Source organism: Eucalyptus grandis, chromosome 3 (genome assembly GCF_016545825.1).
Source record: "Eucalyptus grandis isolate ANBG69807.140 chromosome 3, ASM1654582v1, whole genome shotgun sequence".
NCBI classification, from domain to species: Eukaryota; Viridiplantae; Streptophyta; class Magnoliopsida; order Myrtales; family Myrtaceae; genus Eucalyptus; species Eucalyptus grandis.
Genome location: NC_052614.1, coordinates 53,148,577 through 53,165,310, shown reverse-complemented (window position 1 = coordinate 53,165,310; position 16,734 = coordinate 53,148,577). Strand labels below are relative to the sequence as shown.

The window sequence follows — 16,734 nt, the reverse complement described above, 5'->3', positions numbered from 1 at the left end:
AATTTGTCCTTTGTAAAGGAGTTTCGAGAGCATCAAAAAGCAGCATCTAGAGAAGGTGCACTTCTTATCATCCATGATTGGCATATTGCTCAGATATGGATGATTTCATTGTCTCTAATAACTACTCCATTATGTTGAGCACAGTTTATTATGAAGCTGTAGGTCTTGATTGGTGAATGATGGACAAAACACTTTGCTCCTTAAATCAATGACCATTTCAAAGGATGATGTGCAATACAGGAACTAATCTTGGCATGGATTGCGGTTCTTCTGAGCTAAATTAAGTAAAGAATATGCAGCCAAAAAAAGGAAATTAAAAATGCAATGAAAAAGCTCTCTTTTCATTTGTCACGTAGGGTGGGCAACATGGCACTTGCATGTCCCCTCACACAATTCACAGTGTGTCTACAGAAGAAAACATATGCATATGATGGGAAGTCAGGCTAAGTGTCGTTAGTGTTGCCCCTATTGTCCTGATGCCAAAAGGCAACAGATGTACCAGGCTTAATAATTTCTAGTACAAAGACAAGTGAACAACAATCTCTTTAACCCTTTTGCAATAAGATATTTCTTTCAGAATAGGACAAATCACCCCGTCTTGACATGAGAAATTCAATCGCTAGCTAGCACCCTCTTCAATCATGTAATATAATATCAGATCAATGCAAATCCACAAAGATTTAAAACCCATAAACTAAAAGATGTCACAAGTAAAGATATTCTTATCATTTAGCTCGGTTTGGAATAAAAGACATGACTATCAGAAAGACCAGAAGATTCATGTTGACCAATGGTTGAAGAGATGACTAGTAAAATGACGATCCAAAAATAGTCATCTTAGACGGATTATAGCATAAAGATTAGGGGAAGCAAAGAAAAATGTCCTAAAATAATCATGTTATAATTATCAAAGGTAAAAAAGGTTGTATCCAGATAATTTTACATCATTCAGAACCCGATAATTGGCTTTTGTGCTGGCTTTGAAAACCATACACGACAATTTAAGGCCTTGACCTAACATCAAAAGTAACCAAAGACTTATGTCGCTCCATATAATCTGCAATCATTTAACTGAACATGCTAACTGGGACCCCCAATCCATGATGCCCCCACATTGAGGAATCTCAGGATGACCAGATGCACGTAGCCTCAATCCTGCATTGCATAGACTACTAGTTTCGTACGCAGGCATGTGGTACACAGGTCACGTGAATCATCTTGACCAAAGCTGCACCCTCATATTAGTTCCACAACTTCACAAACTTCCTATCACCTCGACTTCACATGGTGTAGCAGCATTTCTGGACCGAAGTTCACTCTTAAGTCTCTGGTTTCTCGCGATTTCCTCCTGGAAATCAGGTGTCTTAATTTAGGCTTTGGGTGAATTAACTATCGTAAGATCTTGAAGCAATGTAATAGACTAAGCTAATGTATAGCTAAGGATTAGGAAACTCGAACAGAACCCAACTAACATAAACAAGATACGCACAATGAATTGGTCTTGATTGGTGACAATAATTTAAAAAGAAAAACGCGTGCGAGAATAGAAATTTTCTCTTTGCCATAGGGTTATTTGTCATCACTCCCTCCCAAAAGATCTACTAATTTTTCAAACATATGCCATTTATTCCATGATTTCTCTAAATAAGCAGTAAGAAAGAAGAGAGATCAGATTGTAATTAAATTAGTCAGTGCCAATTACCCAGTCGATAGAAGATTATAAAACAAGTGGCGATATAACTTGATTGCACCCTGAACATTAAATCCTTAAGAGACTCCCTAGAAAATGGATGATCTGCATCCCTCTTCCTATACAGATCAAATTATCCCTGAACGCCACTAGGTCAAGAACCTTTTCCTCTTTTATTTGGAGCTACAATATTACTTGGACCCACTAAAAAGAGGTGAATTAACTACAAGGAAGGGACTAAGTGATTTTATAATGTCAACTTCACAGAGAGGTCCCAAGATAGGGCAAAACCATGGTAAAAAAGGATATGTCTGTAGAAAGATTGTTCATTTGTAGTGTCTGCCACTGTAGACAATGACCTCATAAAAACTAAAAGGCAGTAATAACCTTCCATAGCATCATCACAAGAACCCTGACTAGGGGATCCGACTCTATACATATGACAACAGAACACATTTGGCTTCCTTATATTTAAGAACACATTTCAGTGTGGGCACAAAGATGAGGAAGAACAGTGTACTTCAGTCAGTTACTGTTCTGGCGCAAGTGGTTACCTGAAGAGCTCTTAACAGACTAGAACCATGTCTCTGACTAGCTGCTGCTGCCGCATACTTCTCCCTGAGTGTATTGCAGACTCTCTGATCAGCCTGGATCCCCTCTTGCACTTTCTGTAGCTTCTGCATAACAACACAATCTGTCTGTGCTGCCTAATACAAAAAAACTGCTAAAGGAAAAAAGAAATAAAACTGATTTATAGCTTTCTCCATGCTTTTGAGAAAGTTTGTCACGGGCCTCATTTTACAACACATAGTTTAAGCGTCTAAGACTGACATATCTCAGGCTCAGCCAACCCAAAGTCTTCCAACACCCAAGATATCAAAAATTTTCTCAAAACTTTCGTCACGCCCGTAGAGCTCTCCCAATGGGCATCAGAAAATATATAAAAGTAGTAACTGGAGAAAGTGGTATTAGTAGATGTGTAAGTCAATTGACGAACAATCGCAATTAGCTGGGTGCTCTAAGAGACCCAAACACGAACATAAGGATAAAGATCAATCGATGAACAGAGTACCAAAACTAAAAAGAAACATGTTAGCACCAATTATCTTTCTTCCCACTAAAGATTAGATGGAAAAATTTCTACCAAGAAACTGTCTATTTATGTATGTTGACATCCCAAATATGTTCTTTTAAATATAAGGCATCCAACCCTATACAGGAAACAGAGAAGACGTAGATGTGTAGAGATGTTTAAAGAGAGGTGACAAGAATAAACCAGCAAGAAAATGCAACTGAAAGATGGCAACAGCAATCTCTTTTATTTTCTGAAAACACAACCATAGACCGTTCAGCACAAGACCGATTGTTCAATTGTCACTTAGCTGAAGATACAGCAATGATGTATAGTTCGTAAAATTGCACATAGGACCGTATAATCCGTGTCACAACTTCATGCAGTGAAATTAACTCTAAGCCAAGCCGGAGGAGGAGAAGGCACAAAGTTTGTACATAATGTTACCTGTTTTATGCCCTTCAGAATTCCTTCCATGGAATCAATAAGTTTCAGGCGACCAGCAGTATCACTTATGGCATCTTGAAACTGAATGGAATTATAAACAATATAGTTTCAGGGAAGATAAAACTGTTAAAAAGTTGATGACCAACCAAAAGCTCATGTTTGTGATATAAACCATTAGAAACAGTACGTAAAACCATGATTAAGAGGAACATCACTGGAAGTTTCTAACACAGTATATGCAGTCATAACTTCCTTTAGAATTCTAATACTAATTAAGGGTTTTGCTAAAAGGGAAATCTGTGGGGGCCAATGAGCCCTTTCAAAATGAATTTCACTGCAGCTAGATACTTCTTGCTTGAGGCAACAGTCATGAGACTCAAAGAAAGAAGAGAAGATAGCTGGTAAAATAGAATGATTACAGGAGAGGACATGGGGAGCACTTCAGAAGATGAGGGGGAACTGACAAATATTAATCAAGATCTTCAAGTGATTATGTTATACCTGGGAATTTAGCGAATTCAATAATGATGTTTCCTTCAGCATTAGCTCTTTAAGCTCCAAAAGTGCATTATATGTTGCATAGTATTTACGTGTTTGTCTATGAATTTCCTGTAAATTAACAAACAAAAGGAATTGTAATTGCAGTGTCAGCACTAAGAATAGTTATACCAATATAATGTACAAGATACATAGAAGCAACGCCTCAAAAAATGAACTCCTCACCTCAATAGTCATATTCAACTCGGAAAAGCGGCGTTCATACCTGCAAAGAGCACTTTGATTACCAATCCCTAAAGAACATACTCTCATACTGAGGGAAGAAGTTTACCCTTAAACCATACCCAGATTGATCCACTCTGATAGTTAAAACTTAAACCGCAGTAACAATGCCCAGCACAGCAAATTTGTTTCAGGAGGGAATTAGGAAACAAATCATCATGTGAACAGGATCAACTATCTAAAGTTAACAAGTAGTGGAAATACTTAAAAGGAGAAGAGAAGGCCCAAAATCCTCCAGTAAGAACTTAAACATTAAAACCACCCCATCATCTAACAACTTAAACTTTTAAAACAGTTAGCAACGATTCCATAAAATCTTTAATGGCAGCGGAACAGCAAGTTCTAAGTTAAGAGTGGTCTCAGCTTGATAATCCAAATGTTCCATTAACAGACACTTACAATTTGTTTGTAAATTTTATCAAGCAGAACTGTCATTTATTCAGCCTCCATCTACGCCCAACCCCAAGCACCAATGGCACCTCTCTCTGCAGTCGCCTTTGACTACTCTGTCCTATGGCCAAATGACAATGGTGTCAACTAATTATGTCAACAAGAGATGTCATTGCAGCCAATGCCGACCTCAAGGATGGCGTCGGCCACTGCCACTGGCCACTCCCCCTTCCCCTCACTCCTCTTCTATGTTGACTGGTTTTTTTCTTTTAATGTTAAGTGAAAATTATTTTCTTGCTTAAAAAATATTTAACATTTAATTATAAAAAAAAAAAAAAATAGAAAGTGACGAGTCAGCATGACACATAAGCATCATTAACCACATCTCTGCCATGAATGATTGCTTGAATGGAAAATACAACGATGGCCCTTTTATACCCTCGAGTAAGGGTTCATGATATTTGTTTCGGACATTAAAATAAGTGGGGCCATTTTTGTCCCCTAATATAAGTATGTGATTTTTTATATCTACATCTATAGTGCAGATGTAGACATAAAAAATCATAAATTTTAAGAGTATGAAAAAGTGGTAATGTTAGAGTTATGATAGTAAACCAATCATTCTTTCATCTAATAGTTTAAACTTTTAAAACAGTTGATAGTGATATTACAAAATTTCAAAAATTTGAGCAACCTCTCCACAAAATCTCTCACATCTTCTACTTTGTCAGCAAAATAGTTTTTTAGCTTGACAATAATTGGACATAAGGCAAGTCTGTTTGTCAATAAAAGTTCCAGAATCCTTTAACGTGAATATATATGAAGCACTTCCTGTAACCCACATCACTCCTATAGTTTCATCCCTAGATTATGTCTAAATCACAATTTTAAGGTCCCTTACTGGTAGGATCAGTTAACTTGTTGGGATTAATGTTTTCTTTAGATAGTTGGTAATCCAATGCATGCCTGTCGATGATTCAATTTAAGCATTTCATCCCACCACTGCCAGTAGTTTGATCTACATGTCTCATCAGTGCAGGATCCCATAGCTTAATTCCCATTTTCATGTTAGAGCATTACTAACTACACTCATGAAGAAAACTAGAGTTTGGATCTTCAATTAGACAGGAAAGAACAACTAAGGAGAAAAAGGCTAGATGTGTTGGAGCACCAGCACACACTATATCAATTTATAACCTATATTATAATTTTGACACGGACTACAAATGCTCAGTAAAGAAATACCTGTTGTGGGCACCAGAGTAAGGACTAGGAAATGATCAAACTAGTCTATGGAATCAAGACAATGAAATCAGGAGCCAAAAGAAAATTGAAAAATCTGGGTGATAAAAGTAGACCAGTTCATCATAGATTCTAGAGAAATCTAAAAGACAAAATTAGGGCAAGGGAGAGAGAGAACATACTGAATGAGTTCCGATTGTGAAGGCACATCTTCAAGTTGCTGCTTTACAGACAATACCATCCTCAGTCTAGCCGCTAGGTCCTACCATCAGGAATACATTGCACCATAAATGAGAATTGCAGGACAAAATATGCTCAAAAGGTATGACAGCTAAGCTATATCTTTGGACCAAATAAAATCAGGCATGCAACAGCAAGTCATTTGTATTGCATTCTGCAAAAGAAATCATAACAAAAATAATATCCGCTTGAAAAAATCCAGCACTCAAAGGTTGCCCGCCAAAATTGGGCCCAAGGCCGAAGGATATTAAATTGCTCTACTGCACACACAGAGAAATGCTACAACTTGGTCGATGGCAGCAGTTTACTGGATAGACATCAGAATCAAAACATGAAAGATTTAAAATCGCAAGACAAATTTTACCCAATTGATACACCATTATTTTCTTTAATCATAAAGATTGCAGTCTTGTAAGAAAATTTGCATGCACTGTTATAACAACATGAACATAAAATCGAAGAAGAGATCTTGACCAAAATCTTATGACAGGACGAGATTTGATTAGAGCCATCCAATGTCAAATTCCAAAGGTAGACCAAATTGAGTTCACAACAAGCAGAGAGGATAAGCAGTGAATTGCACTAGCTAATTAGCAATTCATCTCAAACACTATTTGTCCCATCCATTGAACTAAAGAAAGGGCCCCCAAGAGGAGAACTTCCATTATGTTTCTGCTCATTATAATCCATACAAGTTACAAAGGGATGGTAGAAGAAAGCATCAGCCAAAATTCTTTCGCAGAAAATATGAACATGAACACACAGTAATAAAAACTCCTTGGCTGACATAGAAATAAAGGACATCAGAATCCCAGCAAAAACTACCTGTTCTCAACAAGATCCTTATATTGCTATCATTGTGATTCGGACCCTGCAGTACATTTCAATTCATATTTGGACCATCATGATGGATTACTGTTGACTAGCCTCTATTGTGCTCAATCATTGACTAATCACCATGACTCAAACATGTTGATGAGCGACCCAAAAAAAAAAGTGTTGATCAGATATATGCAGAAATTATGGATTGGTGACATTCTGGCAGTGGACCAAAATATACAATCAGATGACATAAGTCCTCAAGGGTAATAATAAGACCCAATACCTTCTTCGCAAGGTGCAACTTTTCCAGTGATATGCTAATACAATGGTCTAAATCATCATGGAGACTCTTGCTATCACAGTTGTTGGATATTTTCTCCTCCAAGTGAATAATCTTGGCTTCCAAATCTGATTTCTTTGCAGTGTGATTAGAATGGCAATCCAATTCTTTCTTTTCCAAGACCTGCAGCCATTCCCATTACGTAAATGTAAAAATGGGAGCAAAAGACTATTGGGGAAAAAAAGGTAAAAATAAGGATCTACACATGATGGATCATGAGAGAATATGGAAGGACATCCACATGCTGGCCAAACCCCAGAAAATGAAAATTGACATTGATTCGAGGCTAAATTAGCAGTTGGTCCAGGAAAAAATGCATTAGCATCAAAAAATGGTTTAGAGACATGTCCACATAGTAGAGGGAGAATATCCACCTTCAGTGACTTCATGAGCAACATTAATCGGTGAACCACAGAATCGACTTTTGCTGCCCTGATTTTCTCGTGTAAGAGTTGCATCTCTTCTAAAATATGCATTCTCATCAGCTTCTGGCCAGGAGAAGAAGAAAACTAAAGTTACCACCAGATGAATCTAGCTACCATGGAAACAGAGAAAAGAGCTTCTGCCTTTTCAAGAAAGTACTCCTAAATAAGTGTTAATCTCTTGCATGAATCCGAATTAATGAGCTCCAACCGTTATATCCTCTCACTAACCTTTTCCTCTGGATCACTGTATCTAGACTGTTCTTGCATCACCTAATCCACCATCAAGCTGCCAAAGAGTATTCTCCTGATCTTTAGCAAAAAGTCCGGTGTGAGTAGTATGGGTGTCTCTATAGCAAAGATGGCATGATCTTAGTAGCAAGAGTGATTCAATTTACAACAGAAAAGAAGCCACATTAGCATGTGAAGACGCAGAACTAGTTCAGAACCATGGCACCACACCAATTAGCCAAACTCACCTCATCCCCCGTAACTCCAACGCGCGTCTGAACATGATTGACAAGCCACCGTGCAACAGGATACACGCTTCCGACTTCAAGACTGTAAATGTCCGAAGCTTGCAGAGGGTGCGGGCAGTTTAACAATTTTAAAGCTTCTTCGACACCATGACTCACTTCCCTGAATAGCAATAACAGAAGCCATAAATGCAACCGGAAAAAGTTCAATCTGAATACCCATTTACCCTGTGACATAATTGTAAACGGAGGGCAGCATAAACTACATCGAGGCGACTCCCTAAAAAGAAACTAATTTACTTGGGCAAGAAAGACAGGATTTTTGGCAAAATACCCCAAGCAGCCATTGGTCAAGACTCAAGCTTTCCTCAGAACTCATATCAAAGAAAGGAATGCATGCTGTCTAACAATCAAACAACCTCAGAACACAGGGCGCAAACTTCATTCTGAGCAGTGATATGACGTGAAACTCAAGAGGGTTCACCAACCCATGTAGCGTCACTGCCATCAATGATCAACCCACTAAACGAACGAACGGATCAAACAAAGAAACGTCCTTTCTTCCATCTCTCGCCATGAATGTCGACAGAGGGAGCTGTAAATCAAACTGGAAATACAAGAAGCAATGCGCGCACCGTAGAGAGAGAGAGAGAGAGAGAGAGAGAGAGAGAGAGAGAGATTGCCTGATGTTATCTTGAGTTAGAGTTTCAGGCAAGGGGAGGCTGAGCTCGGGATCGGCTGCGCGGATGCACCGGGACAGTCCGGCGACGAGCGCGGCGGCGTCCGGCGGGTGGCGATGCCGTGTCGCGCCGAGATCGATCGATTCGAGGAGACCGATGACAGGCGCCAGCTGACTCGGGGAATCGGACGGTGGCTCGGCCATCCCCAGAGTCGGACCCGCTTTTCTGCCGTCAGATCTTCTCTTTATTGTTTAGAGTGGATTCCAAAAAAAAAAAAAAAAAAAAAGGGATAAATTGGGCTATAGTTTCCTACTGATTTTTTTTTCAATCTATATAACAATTCTGCGCAAATATTTTTATTCTTTTGAGTTAATGAGGCTTTGTGCTTTAAATAAAAATGGAATCCCTTCTTTTTTTTCATGGGCATCTGTTTTCGGAGATTAATCAATGAAATTGAATCTCTACAAATTTCTTAAATAAGTTTGGGTTAAGCTAAAAATAAAATAATTTATACTTGATCGAAGCTCAATCAAGAATTATTTACTTTAATTTATAAATGAGTCCTAAAGATATCGCAAATAATCAAATCCTGTATTCCTTAATAGTTCATGAAATTTAGTATGATGTGTAATAATTTTTAGTTCATTTAATTCGGTCCTTGAATTATTTCTAAATATTTGATTACAAATTTCATCAAACAATGAGAAAGTCACCACAAGCCCTTGAACGATTATGAAATATTCATCCAATCCCTAATTAACTGAGAAATGCACAATCTATTCCTCAAAACTCTCCAAGTCTCATTGTCAACTTTCTATAACAATGCCAAATCAATTCTTCGAAACTATTTCACAAATATTCAAAATTACACTATTATCCGGATTTTAAAATAACTTTTCAACAATAAGTATGGTAGTAAAAATAAAACCTCATTTCAAATTGTATCGAGTTATCTAAGTATTTTCATAACTATATCCAAGAATGATATCAACTTATCTATAGGCTTGTACATATATGTTTCTAACATTTTAGATAGATAAAAACTCTCGGCTTTTGTATTCCGTGTTCTCTGTTTAAAAGATAAACCCTTCATTGCCCAACACAAACGCATGATCTCTGTCACAAATAATAGAGGAACACAGCAGATCGACTTGACATCATGGACTAGACCTCTCCTATAATGTACTACGGTCAACCCACCACATTCATAACCTGCTCGGTCGGCACAATTAGCAAAGATTCAAGAACCTCCGGGCGGCACAGCGGGTTGAGGAGACGGTCGATGGTATTATGCAGTTCGCCGCGCGGGAGCGAGAACGGAACTTGCAAGATGAGGACCGTAATGCAGCAAAGGATCGTTGCCGTAAATGATACAACGAAAGGCAATGTAATGGCAGGAAAGTCACAAAAATAAACAGTTCCGACCAAACCAGAGGCAGGCGGGCGTGCGCCCGCAATGAGAGAGACAGAGAGATTCAAGCCCAGGTTGGCATGTTTATCTTCATGATGTTTCTGTGCTCTGGCTCCATGAAGAGCATAGAACTGGGGGAGAATTTGATATCACCATGAGAACAGCATTTCAGACGAACAACGCATACTTGCAAATTGCCATTAGTTCCCCTGAAAACAGGCTACATCTACAGCAGCTTCTAGCTAATTCCCTCCACAGCAATACAATACATAGTACCACTATGTATCTATGAATATGAGGCGTGCCGACGGTGCATTCACCGCATCATGCAAAACGTGTTTACTATAGCGTTTTAGTAGAACGCCATAATTGCTACATATGCATGCACACGGTTATTACAAGAAAAGAGTTCTTGCCTCTCAACACGTCCATCACATTTTTTGCACAATAAATGTTGCTTTACTTCGAAGGCTATAACTCTCGTATGAAAGCCTCCATTTAATAGTCACCTAGTAGATGGAATCACCAGAGGGAGTTACTATCTCTGAGTCTCAGATTCCGTATTATCCATGTGCAGTTATTCATCGATACAAGAAATGTAATACCCAAATAAAGGCTACAGCAGGGGAATACTTTTTTAGTAGACCTCGTGACCTTTTTCCTTTCCTTCATCCATTCTAGAGTTGATGGATCCAATTGTTTCCTAGGGATCTAACCAAAACATATTTCATTCCATGTCAAGCTCTTAACAGCTAAGAAATGGGAGGGTTCCTCGAAATCTGTTTCTTTTGGCCCTTTAAGTTGATAAGAATGAAACCGACAATGAGAATTTCAATCCGACCAGAAAACTAAATGACATTGAAGTTCAAGAGAGACATGATATAAGTTCCAAACGAGAGAAGACGGCAATTATTGATGTAGATTCTTATCTCAGAACATTTCCTTCTCTAAGGAATGGCCAAACATTACATGTCACTGAAGCATTCGCAGAAAGCTTCAACTTGACAAAAGAAGTCATCACCTGATGTACAACAGCAACAAATGTCACAAAGTTAAATCCCATCGCTCATCATAAGCTCTAAATTAGTATCAGTGAGACGACACCAACTGGGCGTACTGAGGCAACTGATACAAGGACAAGATACATGCACTTTGATGGGAACGGCGAATTCAGTCTTCCAATCTGAGTGCTTAGGAAAAATACCTGGAGATGCCAAAGTATCACTTCCACAGCTTCACTGTCTTGTCGTGACTAGCTGAAGCAACCAGGCCCGTCACATTTGATACTGCCAATGCTGAAATTAGTCCGTCATGAGCTGGCAAAGCCATTGTCTTGTTCTCGGCCATATTCCAAAGCTCCAGGGTCTGCAGAGAATTAAGCACAATTAAACCAAGATCTTATGGGGCTATAGAAGACCAAAGAGCCTATTCACGTGACTTATACTATAAGCCACATAGCTTTTGCTGTTCCATGGCTCTTGTAGAGCCTGCTTCAGAAGCCATGATTCTGAAGTTGCCAATTACCTGACCTTCGCTACTTCAGAGGATAGTGAGAAAGACGCCTGATTTGTACTAGGCAATACTTAATATTTTTAGAAACTCATGAGCCTGATTAGCATCCCAAGAAGCTCACTCAAAATTTCTTATGTAATCCTAAAAATTCACAAAATTTGGGAACATCTAAACATGGACTTATCTCTCACTTCTCCTATGTACAGAGATAGAATTCACCTGAAAATGCTAAAATAAATAATTCAAACGTGCGCCTTACCTGATAGCAGCCAATCACCAAAAGTGAAGGATAAGTTGGGTGGAACACGCAGGAGAGGGCCTTGTTTCCATTGCAGCTCAATTCATGTACACAGTCCCATTCACTACCAGACCCAACTGCCCAAACTCTAACAGAGTCCTCACTGACAGACGCAACTAAATCGCCAGTAGAATCCCAACACACAGAATCGATTGCCTTAGTATGCCCCTGTTATCAAAATTCAGATTCATGTGGGAATGATCAACATGTTACTAGAAGCAAGAAACAAAAAGAATAAAGATACTAATTGTGACAATCTCAAAGAGAAGAAAGGCCAACTTGAACTAAAAGGCCATGCAATTGAATGAGTAACAATTTCAATAAGATAGATGCAAACCATAAAATGCTCTGAAAGATGAGATACACCTTGAAACTAATTGTGTCATTAAAATAGCATCCGTAAATGGTGACACATGCATGAACGTCACATGCTTAGCTACAGCAGATAAAAAGATGACAAGCTTAGATGACAAACTTTTTTCTACTGTTATTTGTCAACTAGATTGAGCCTTAAACCTAGAACTGGGAAAATGCTACTTTATTAAGGCAAGTTGACTCAGATATATCCAGTAAGCCAATAGGTTCACCAATAGACCCTAGCATAAAAAACAAAACAACTCCCATCACCACAGTAAGATTTTGGCAGAGAGATGAAATAATAGCTTTTCTTCTAGTGCCCAGAGAAATAAAACATATTGTCCTTTCAAATTTCAACACGATAACAGAGCATGAACTAAAGCCATCAGTAGCAAGCATACAATTCAATGGCATAGAATCTGGAAAGGTAGTTGCAGACAACATCATTCAATCATACCTACTAGAGGTAAGACAATCATTCACTCAGCAACAATATCCCCTTTTTCCACCCAATAACAATCCCCACTTAACTAGACCGAATAAAAAGGAGGAAGTTACTAAAAATTCAACCTGCAAAGTTTGCCTGCACGCTTGTGTCTCTACATCCAATATAGATAAGACATTATCTGCCGCAGCAGCAAGATACATTCCAAGACGTGGCTGGAATCTCAACTGGGCTGTGCCACCCTGATTCACGAGCAACATAAGTTATACATTTTTAGAGAACCGAGATGCACTTGATGCACCATCTCATTAAAACCACAAGGAGCAACAAGATTAGCATGACAATTCATATTAATTTTTACCCTGAATACCCTCAAACAGCTGCCGTTATTAATGCTCCAGTATCTTATCTCACCATCCCCACCGCATGAGCAGATAAAATCATCTTTATTTGGGTGGAAGTCCAGAGACGCAACAACAGAAGAATGCCCCATAAAAGTCCGAAGAGAATAACCAGCCTGAAATGAACAAATAATCCATTGATGATACCATATGCACATGGACATTAGACATAAAGCCAATAAAAGTGAAGCTAAATGCGTACTATCACAAGCGAACAAAACAGAGACAGTCAAATAAATCTTAGGAAGGTCACATGCGAATTTGCCCTCCACATTGACCAACAACTACCGAAACAGGAAACTCTTAAAACATGATCATTATCAGGGTAAAATGAAGGAGCCTCGACATTGAGCTGCCAAAATAATGCATAAGAGCCAAGAAGGATAAATACAATCCTCATAGTCACAGACACCATTTCATAAAAAAGCCACACAATAAATGCCGCAGAAGTCTGCAGTCCAAAAACAGCAATTCATTGAGCTCCGAAGAGAATGCTTTCAAAATGATCTATGAAGGAAGTAGCCAAATCTTCACTTGATTATTATCACGGGAGAGTACCCATGGCAGAATTTATCAATATCAGCAGCCTCTAGAATTCCGGCTTCAAGGGTAATAAGAGGAGACGATCATCTCATGTAAGCAAGTGTGGAAATTCAGAGAACTTACATACTGAAGCAACTCTCTAGGTTTTGAACAAGAGTCAGATTGCAAAACCATTCACATGGACAGTTAGGCCATAAATTCATAATATCGACTCAATATAGTATATGTTCCCAAACTTTCAATGTTCAGATTTTAAAACAATGGCAACTCCTATTAGGGCTACGAAGCTAAAATCGACCACAAAGCCATTTTTTATTGATGTTGCAAGTGGCAACAAGCCAAAGACAGGAATATCTAAGTATCTGAGTAATAACGGGCAACCAGCTTTAATTGAAAGTCCTGCTCCATTCCTCTATAGGACCAAAACCTTCTGTGGTCAGCTCTAAGGGAAAGATTACCAACTTCTTCACCCTTCACCATCATGCACTTAACTATAAATTCAGAGTCCTGTCAATTAACTCATGCCGGTACATCTGCTTGCTTGGAGCTACAAGTGTAGGTCATGTTCTACGTAACTTTCTGGGGTATGTAAAACAATAACTTCCATTAGATTGTTCGCTCCGGGAAAAACAAACTTGCATCAAAAGCACTTGTATCATAGTGGCAGAAAGTTTTGAAATTTCATCAGTACTTAAAGTCGGGCTGGCACCTCGTGTAGTTCAGTATATCAGAAGGCTGTTGCAAGAAGCTTTGAATACGAAAAGAATTCAAAAATCTAAAAAACGTGAGTGTCAATGAGATATTATGTTCACCAACATTGTCAGCCTCCCAGACTCTGACAATTTTGTCGAAAGAAGATGTTGCCAGGCGAGACATGGTCGGACTAAATCGAACATCCGTAATCATTAAAAGATGTTCCTCCAGAGTTGTTTTCGGCTTTAAAGTATCTGCATACCACAGTACAGCCTGCATAATCCAGAAATTTAACCATCCCATTATCAGACTATGGCATAAGACAACATATTATCATGTCCACATAACTGCCTGTACTTACTTTCTTATCATGTCCACCAGTAGCAAGCAGTTTCCCATCTGATGAAAAGTCACAACAGGTAACCTTGCCAGTGCTAGCTTGAAGAGTGCTCACTTCAGTAAATGAGAATTCTGTAGAACCCAATCTGAACACTATGAGTGAAACTGTGAAAGACACTTCATCATTCAGCCTACTAGGAAAATGATTCTGCATCAAACCTCAATTAGAAAGACCTGAGAATGGTAGTCTAAATTAATAACGAAGAAGGACATCTAAAGGCAAAGTTCTTCCATTAACTAACTAAAAATATTCATCAGGATTTTACGGTTGATAAAATTTACCTCAAGGAAAGTTACACTTGATTCCAAAGGCAGGCTAGTTATCATCCTTTGTTAACTGGTGTCATTGGGTTCATTTCCTTCTTAATAGATAGGAGTGATAGCAAGAAATGACAAAATTATCTTGTCTGTGCATTATTCAAAGGCTTGTCGTGAAAGTCTTGTCCTTCGTTGTAACTTAGATTATTGAGCTTTGGTCCTTTTTCTGCTCATACCACTTACGTTTCTCCGTTGTCGCTCAAAGGTTAGTCCTTCTGAAACTCTTTCAGTAGTTTTTTCTGTATGGTTCCCTTCTGTTTCGACCAATCAAACTCTGAGCTCATGGTGGACGAAATCTTACAGATCCTCAGAAAGGAAAAAAAAAAAGGCTCAAGACGCACCAGAGCGCATGAATTGGCAATAGTCGTTCAGACTGAAGGACAAAGGAAAATCCCAATACCATCTATGTGAATCAATAGATTATCGAAGTCTACAAGATATATGAGACTAACAGATTTCTTTCCCTGCTATACACACAATAGATCTAAATTTGGAGCAGAAAACAACAAAGTGAACAAATATATATGTTGCAATTTATATGACAACGTTTCCCTAGAAAATCTAAAGCATATAGAATAGCACACGCCACATAATTCTAGTTCAAGAACAACGATTAAAGATGGGCATGTCACCAAAATTCCCCATTAATGTAGAGTTCTCAGGCACCTTTGCTAACATCCATGGAGCGACCAACAGTATCTGCCTGTAGTTGAAGATCCAGATCATTACTGAACAATATAACTGAATTCGTGCTAAGAGATTATCATCAGCCAAAAACAAAGTCTAAACCTGACTGACCAATTGACTCGAAGGCGATGGAAGACTTCCAACCGAAAATTCAAGGAAAAAAAAATGGGCACTCCACGGTGTAAAATGACGAACGATCTCTCCGGAAGTGAGCGTCCAAACTGGGAGAAAAGGAACGAACCAAGAAACGCGTGCCACGAATGTTCTGGAGAGAGAAACCCCGTACAAAGAAAGGTCGAGGCACACAGGAGCAGGAATTGAATTGCCTCGTGCGTCTTTTCTTAAAAAAAATCTTGCCCCTTTGTTTTGTGTCTGAATTATCACAGATTTTCCGATCAAATAAAAATTACCAAAGATTTCGCAGCCGAAGCCGTAAATATTTTCATGGACAATAAAAAAATAAATTATTCATTCACTCATTCCTTTTCGTAAGCCATTTTTATAAATTTTTTAAATAGAAATCATCTCTTTCTTTTAAGGATTAATGGGTGATGCATGAAGATGTAATAATTGCATCTCCAAATTCAGGGGATGGCACGGTGTTTCTCGATGGATCCAAGGGTTCTTGCTCCTGTCTTGGCCCCCTGCTTTTGGATAAGAAAGAAACAAAGGGCTTCTTTCCCATTGGGAAAGGGGAAGCTAGCCTTACAGCTTTTTAACTACCCATTTAAATACCTTTTCGTTAGATTAGCCAAAGGCAGATCTCATTGGTAACTTACCCTATATTTGTCTCTTCAATTAAATTTTTACACTTAGTACTAAATAGAAAACCGATCAGATTAAACATGAGAATGAGTGTTAAAATATTTAATTAATAAGTTATGCTCTCATCTAATCACTTAAACTTTTAAAACAGTTTATAGTGAATCTGTAAACCCTCATACTTCTCTTCTCCTTTGAAGTGTTATTATACTTAAAAAGAGGAGAAATGTGAGTTTTTCACCTTTACTATATCTCGAGACCGAACAAAACTATCTAAAGAGAAGTGTGGGATTTTGTGGTGCACTGT

At 38.5% G+C, this 16,734-nt stretch overlaps 2 protein-coding genes across 13 annotated transcripts; both read right to left on the bottom strand.

Moving 5' to 3' along the window:
- Positions 1-868: 868 nt before the first annotated feature.
- On the bottom strand, positions 869-8,084 carry LOC104437712 (coiled-coil domain-containing protein 93). 9 transcript variants are annotated; one of them, XM_039310520.1, is made up of 10 exons: positions 7,925-8,084; positions 7,677-7,816; positions 7,398-7,511; positions 6,967-7,146; positions 5,804-5,883; positions 3,933-3,972; positions 3,711-3,818; positions 3,210-3,290; positions 2,245-2,367; positions 869-1,348 (listed from the first exon to the last, which is right to left on the bottom strand). In XM_039310520.1, the coding sequence occupies exons 2-10, from the start codon at positions 7,713-7,715 to the stop codon at positions 1,256-1,258; spliced, it is 858 nt and encodes a 285-aa protein (XP_039166454.1). In that variant the 5' UTR covers positions 7,716-7,816; positions 7,925-8,084; the 3' UTR covers positions 869-1,255. The 9 variants fall into 9 exon arrangements, with proteins under 9 accessions (XP_039166454.1, XP_018726716.1, XP_039166456.1 ...); XM_018871171.2 differs by having other exon boundaries at positions 7,677-7,795; XM_039310522.1 differs by having other exon boundaries at positions 7,398-7,508; positions 7,677-7,795.
- Positions 8,085-10,780: 2,696 nt separating this feature from the next.
- LOC104437710 (transcriptional corepressor LEUNIG-like) lies at positions 10,781-15,911 on the bottom strand. Of its 4 annotated transcripts, none has more exons than XM_039310042.1 (8): positions 15,777-15,911; positions 15,611-15,681; positions 14,623-14,732; positions 14,385-14,534; positions 12,986-13,141; positions 12,750-12,866; positions 11,784-11,990; positions 10,781-11,377 (listed from the first exon to the last, which is right to left on the bottom strand). In XM_039310042.1, exons 2-8 carry the CDS (start codon positions 15,654-15,656, stop codon positions 11,234-11,236), a joined length of 930 nt encoding a protein of 309 aa, XP_039165976.1. In that variant the 5' UTR covers positions 15,657-15,681; positions 15,777-15,911; the 3' UTR covers positions 10,781-11,233. The 4 variants fall into 4 exon arrangements, with proteins under 4 accessions (XP_039165976.1, XP_039165977.1, XP_039165975.1 ...); XM_039310043.1 differs by having other exon boundaries at positions 15,768-15,902; XM_039310041.1 differs by lacking the exons at positions 15,611-15,681; positions 15,777-15,911 and having other exon boundaries at positions 10,781-11,033; positions 11,217-11,377; positions 14,623-14,829.
- Between the last annotated feature and the right edge of the window lie 823 nt (positions 15,912-16,734).

Bases quoted from the DNA above. Each gene is read 5' to 3' on its own strand.
- LOC104437712 (XM_039310520.1), bottom strand. From the start codon at position 7,715: ATGCAAGAACAGTCTAGATACAGTGATCCAGAGGAAAAG. The intron at 5,884-6,966 runs GTATTGGGTCTT...TCCTGATGGTAG, and splicing joins AGTTGCACCTTGCGAAGAAG to GACCTAGCGGCTAGACTGAG. The intron at 1,349-2,244 runs GTAACCACTTGC...CCTGATTTCCAG, and splicing joins GTCTGTTAAGAGCTCTTCAG to GAGGAAATCGCGAGAAACCA.
- LOC104437710 (XM_039310039.1), bottom strand. From the start codon at position 14,814: ATGCAGAATCATTTTCCTAGTAGGCTGAATGATGAAGTGTCTTTCACA. The intron at 14,535-14,622 runs GTAAGTACAGGC...TGGATTATGCAG, and splicing joins CTGGTGGACATGATAAGAAA to GCTGTACTGTGGTATGCAGA. The intron at 13,142-14,384 runs GTTGGTGAACAT...TGTTCATTTCAG, and splicing joins GAGTCTGGGAGGCTGACAAT to GCTGGTTATTCTCTTCGGAC.